This window comes from Anoplophora glabripennis, unplaced genomic scaffold (genome assembly GCF_000390285.2).
Source record: "Anoplophora glabripennis isolate ALB-LARVAE unplaced genomic scaffold, Agla_2.0 scaffold883, whole genome shotgun sequence".
Classification (NCBI taxonomy): Eukaryota; Metazoa; Arthropoda; class Insecta; order Coleoptera; family Cerambycidae; genus Anoplophora; species Anoplophora glabripennis.
The window spans coordinates 166,614-172,342 of NW_019416976.1; the positions used below are offsets into that span (position 1 = coordinate 166,614).

At 39.3% G+C, this 5,729-nt stretch overlaps 1 protein-coding gene across 2 annotated transcripts; it reads right to left on the minus strand.

Annotated features, from left to right (window-relative positions):
- Positions 1–1,016: 1,016 nt before the first annotated feature.
- Positions 1,017–5,068, minus strand: LOC108912756 (membrane-bound alkaline phosphatase). 2 transcript variants are annotated; one of them, XM_023455761.1, is made up of 5 exons: positions 4,941–5,068; positions 2,660–2,894; positions 2,221–2,544; positions 1,727–2,167; positions 1,017–1,316 (listed from the first exon to the last, which is right to left on the minus strand). In XM_023455761.1, the coding sequence occupies exons 1-5, from the start codon at positions 5,052–5,054 to the stop codon at positions 1,099–1,101; spliced, it is 1,332 nt and encodes a 443-aa protein (XP_023311529.1). In that variant the 5' UTR covers positions 5,055–5,068; the 3' UTR covers positions 1,017–1,098. The 2 variants fall into 2 exon arrangements, with proteins under 2 accessions (XP_023311529.1, XP_023311530.1); XM_023455762.1 differs by lacking the exon at positions 1,017–1,316 and adding an exon at positions 1,378–1,676.
- Between the last annotated feature and the right edge of the window lie 661 nt (positions 5,069–5,729).

Consider the following 5,729-nt stretch of genomic DNA (forward strand, 5'->3'; position numbering starts at 1 on the left):
GAAACTATTGCTTCATCCAGATCTATACAGGGTGTATTTAAATGGAGGGGCACAGATGATACGAGAGATTCCTTGGGTGAAAATAAGTGGATTTAACCTATCATATCTATATCCCATGTCGCATAATAAAAAAGATACAGGGTGTCAAATTAAAAAATGGTTTTCCTTATTAGTTTCTATAACTTTAGTCAGAAATGTTTCAAATTTACAACAGAGAGGTTTTTTAATGATGGGAAAAATAATATAATAATGATTTTAGAGTGTAGAGTACGAGGCGCCCTCTGCAGGCAACGTTATGCATTGAATATGTAGTAACTTTTTTTCCAACCCCTGTATACAGCTTTTAGTAACAAAATATGAAATACTTATTGAAAATGGCTAAAGCCAACCGTTGAGGAGATATTTTTAATTTCATAAATTAGTGTTACAGATTTATACGAATATCAAAGTTCGAGTTGCTTAAATAAATAAAAAAATCGAATAGGTAAATGTCATTTGATAATACTCGTAAATTGCAATTTTGAAGTATTAGTTTAAAGTGTTAATTGATTTTAGTCACTATTTACCCGCGTCCTAGATATTAAATAGTTTTGGAATTGGAATAAAATAACAAATTATTATTTTTTGAATGTTACAAGAACTGTTCTAGTGCTGTACGACTTTATCATGCCAGATATCTCAATCGTCGTGTTCCTGCTAGAGAAACTTTTGCGACGGTGCTCTTAGTTTTATACGCCTGCTAACTAATACTGTAACACAAACGCACGTGCACAAGATGCACAGGGTCGGTTACATTTATGTTTAATTTTCTTAATTAATTATCTCGAAGACAGAAGCATTTATACTATCAATTTGACCAGTATCAATCATTAATTTATTCCAAGACTTAGATAAATCTAAAATTGGTTTAAAATGGTATTGAGAATGTATTGCCTTACGCAACATTTGTTGGTTTCTTATTTTTGTTAGCAAATAATGGCCTCAAGGATGTAAATAACGTGAACACAATGGACGAACATGATTAATACTGTGTATTTTAAAATTTATAATATGAACTGTAATAATAAACTTATTCCATATTTTACATCAAAGAATTTTCTAGATTTCATTAGATTTCACATTATTTCCCTTTGAGCATGCTGTGAGGCCAGGTCCTACACAAGAAGCGTAGGCCATAATGTGTGGGATAGTATTCTCCTCGATGACGCCAGAGTATAAGTGGGCCCACGGACCGTTGGCGAAGATGCCGACGTCGTCAGCTCCGTGAGTCTCAGATGTCAGATTGTAGATGCCAGGGAATTGGTAGTCTTTGTCGTCTGAAATTTTACAATTATTTTATTGTACTATTACTTACTTCAACACTTACTAGTATCGNACATGATTAATACTGTGTATTTTAAAATTTATAATATGAACTGTAATAATAAACTTATTCCATATTTTACATCAAAGAATTTTCTAGATTTCATTAGATTTCACATTATTTCCCTTTGAGCATGCTGTGAGGCCAGGTCCTACACAAGAAGCGTAGGCCATAATGTGTGGGATAGTATTCTCCTCGATGACGCCAGAGTATAAGTGGGCCCACGGACCGTTGGCGAAGATGCCGACGTCGTCAGCTCCGTGAGTCTCAGATGTCAGATTGTAGATGCCAGGGAATTGGTAGTCTTTATCGTCTGAAATTTTACAATTATTTTATTGTACTATTACTTACTTCAACACTTACTAGTATCGTCACTATCAACGCGGTGACCCATTGGTTTGTACCCAGGACCGTTGGCGTAGTTCAATGTTAGATATCCATAACCATTTGTGTCTGTCCCTGCTATATCAAATATCCCATTGTTCCTCTCCGGATACCCCGACATAGACAGTGTATGGGCGTGATCTGCAGTCACCACGATCAGGGTGTCGTCTTCGTTCGTCATCTCCAAAGCCTTTTCAATTGCTTTGGACAGTTCGACTGTCTCGTCCAAAGCCTTTTGTGCTAAGGCGGCGTGGTGGCCGTGGTCGATTCGACCGCCCTCTATGAAGAGAAAGAAGCCTTTCTTTGCCCCATTACCTCTGCTGACGACTTTGATTGCTGCTTCCGTCATCTCGGCGAGGGATGGGGTGGAAGAGGTGTTTCGGTCTAGGTTGTATGGCATGTATCCTTCACTGAAGAGGCCTAAAAAACGATCAGAATGGTTTGAAGGTTGTTAAAATACAGGTATCACTTACCAAAGACATATTCCACGTCTTCTGGTACATCCAATAGTTGATCTCGATTCCACACGTACCTTGCCTCTTTGTTTTTCTTGTCCTTCAACCATTCTTCTATGAGGTTCCTTCCATCAGACCTGGTACCACGACTTCCTGCCTCATCCTCGTGTCCGATAGGTAGAAACATCTGGCTTCCTCCACCGAGTATAAAGTTAAATTTACTCCCCGTCTTCCCTTTGATGAGTTGGTAGGCAATGTCGCGACATTTGGTGGCGTTCCATCCGGCTTCCGTCACGGCTGCGTCATTCTGCCACAATCTGTTGGCTATGTGAGCGTAGGTGCCTGGAAAATTGAAAAGTCTTCGTTTAGAGAATCCCACAATAATCGCTGTCCAAACAGTGGGCCAAGAATCGAACCCTGAGGCAGTCTTGGAGTCACAGAACAAAGTTTTTCTTACCTGACGGCGATGCGTCAGTTACTGTGGACGTGGTGACTATTCCCGTCCGTTTCCCAACAGCTTGCGACCAGGAAGCTATGGAGTGTACGTGGTTCTCTTCTTTTACCATCTCGTCGCAGTCGTTCAACTCTACTGCCGCCGTGACGCCGATTGTGGCGATGTTGGCTTTGACACCACCTAAGTAGGCCGTGGCTGAGCAAGCCGAGTCGGCTGTCTGGGCGTCTACGCAGTAGGTCTGGAAAATAAAAGAAAATCGTTTAGCTTTAAATATACAGGGTAGCCCATCGAAAACGTACCGTAAGGCATTACAGGGTAGTAAAGAACTTTTCGGCAAAATCCAAAAACAGGTCAAATTTGTTTCTGAGGGGGACAACTTTTGGCTCAAAAAGCATACCAAAATCTTCAACCCCCTAAGTGGGGGTGCTATCCCCTAAATTTTTTCAAATGGGAATGGGGGTCAAGTGGGGGGTCATTAGAAAGGGCTTTTAATTCTCTATACATCGATTCTTACTTTTTGAAAATCGATTCATTATTTTAGAAAATATGCAGCTTTGAAAATACGAACAATATTTTTGACGAGAAATGCGAAAATCGATTTAATTTTACTTCAAAACTTACGGTATTAGTCAAGTAAATGCTGAAAATGTTGTCCGCCAACTTGCATACAATGATACAGGTTGTCTTCAAACCGTTGTCGAACATTCTGGAGCACTTGCGGTGTTACTTCGCGACATACATTAATGATTCGTCCTCGCAGATCTTCCAAGGTATCAGGTGGAGTGCTGTAAACTTTGCTTTTAATGTGCCCCCAGAGAAAGAAATCTAAAGGATTTAAGTCGGGTGACCGAGGGGGCCACTCAATTGCACCTCTTCGTCCTATCCAGCGTCCTGGAAACGTCTCATTTAGGTAATTGCGCACATTGAGCGAGTAATGTGGAGGAGCTCCGTCTTGCTGGAAAATCAGTTCGTGTTCATTGTAAGCAGGGTCGTCCTCTATGATATTTGTTAGAGCTGGGTCGATGACATTTTGTAGTAAATCCAAGTACATATCGCCTGTCAAATTTCCAGGAAGGAAAAAAGGACCTACAATGGAATTTCCAAAAATACCTGCCCATACATTCAACTTCTGGGGGTGTTGGGAGTGTGTCTCATGGAAAATCCTTGGATTGGTATCAGCCCAGTAACGACAATTATGGCGATTCACTAAACCATTCAAGAAGAACGTACACTCGTCCGAAAAACACACATTAAAGAGGAAATTATCGTTTATCGCTCGTTCAGTCATTATTTCGCAAAATTGCAAACGACGATCAAAATCGTCTTCATTTAGCTCTTGCACTAGCCGAATCTTATAAGGATGGAATTTGTATTTTTTTAATATTCGTTGGACACTTGTACGACTCACTCCTGTCGCAGTAGCCAATTGCATTGTACTCAGCGTACTATCCATTGCCACTTGCCCCAATACCGCTATTTCCGTAGGTTCATTTAGTACCGGATTTTCAACCTGCCTCTTTTTGTTATGAACGGAGCCAGTTTCGCGAAATTTGGCCACCAATTCGCGAACAATTTTTCCAGACGCATGTTTCTCAGGATGCCGTTGGTTGAACAGTTCGGCGACCCGATTTCCGCATTCATTGTTTTTGAAAAAAAGCTCAATAATTTCTACTCTTTCTGGAATTGAGTACACCATAATTAATCAATTTAAAAGACTCGGCAGTATTGGTACTCTTCAACTACAAGTCACAAGACAGTTATCTAGCAACTTCTTGTGGCCTATCTAAATACGAAACAAAAAGCGGACAATTTTTTGCTCACCAAAATCAGGCTAAAGAATTCGCAAATCAGAAAAAAAAAAGCGAATTCTTTTGAAGGAATTTACCAAGCTAATACCGTAAGTTTTGAAGTAAAATTAAATCGATTTTCGCATTTCTCGTCAAAAATATTGTTCGTATTTTCAAAGCTGCATATTTTCTAAAATAATGGATCGATTTTCAAAAAGTAAGAATCGATGTATAGAGAATTAAAAGCCCTTTCTAATGACCCCCCACTTGACCCCCATTCCCATTTAAAAAAATTTGGGGGATGGCACCCCCACTTAGGGGGTTGAAGATTTTGCTATGCTTTTTGCGCCAAAAGTTGTCCCCCTCAGAAGCAAACTTTACCTGTTTTTGGATTTTGCCGAAAAGTTCATTACTACCCTGTAATGCCTTGCGGTACGTTTTCGATGGGCTACCCTGTATGTATCATTGCCTACTTTGTTTCGTTTGCTATGTATTACCTTCGACAGAGCAGTGTGGTGGAACCTTTCAAAGCTTAGTTCGTTTTCTTCGTCCCCCATATACATCCTTGTGGCGGTCAAAGTTGGGATCGACATGCCGTCACCGATGAACATGATTACGTTCTTTGCGACATCTAAAGTAAAAAAAAATGAAGGCAATATTTAAAAAGATTGTATTCAGAGCCCGTATAATTAATTTTCTGTTACTTTTGGCTTAGCAACTAGTCTTAAGGAGGTATATCGGGGTCCGAGGGAAGTGAGGAGCGCAAGGGGGCCCTATGCTTTTCCTATAGGATTAAAGCCCGCTGCCAATTTGAAGAAAATAAATTCTATTGAAATAATTTGCGATAAACATTATCTATATAGCAAAGAAATCTACTCAATATACCCATAGCATACATATTGACTAATTAACAACATAAAAATATCATATTTAAGTAGTTTTAAATTATATTTAATGAAAGCATAAAGATTATGTGGATGCGGTAACAGCGCTAATAATTGATTAGCAGTTGTACACACTGCACTACAGACCTCGGACATCGGAGATATTGCGCGTCAAATTCGGGTAAAGATGCGTATGCGTTCAAAAATGTATTGTGTGTAAACTATGTACAATATAATTATTATATATAGCAAATATATCGAATTATCCTCGCGAAGATTTGTATCCTTTATTTAAAATCCGTAAATCATGTGAACTGGTAAAACAATGAAAATTATGTTAATTTAGTTCTAAAGAAATGAAATGACACTCGAGCCCATCTCTCGTCCAGGTCAAAGAAAATG

Excerpts from the sequence above, each read along its gene's own strand:
- LOC108912756 (XM_023455761.1), bottom strand. The coding sequence starts at position 5,054 with ATGTTCATCGGTGACGGCATGTCGATCCCAACTTTGACCGCCACAAGG. Across the intron at positions 2,895-4,940 it reads ACCACACTGCTCTGTCGAAG|ACCTACTGCGTAGACGCCCA; the intron begins GTAATACATAGC and ends TTTATTTTCCAG. Across the intron at positions 2,545-2,659 it reads AACTGACGCATCGCCGTCAG|GCACCTACGCTCACATAGCC; the intron begins GTAAGAAAAACT and ends TCAATTTTCCAG.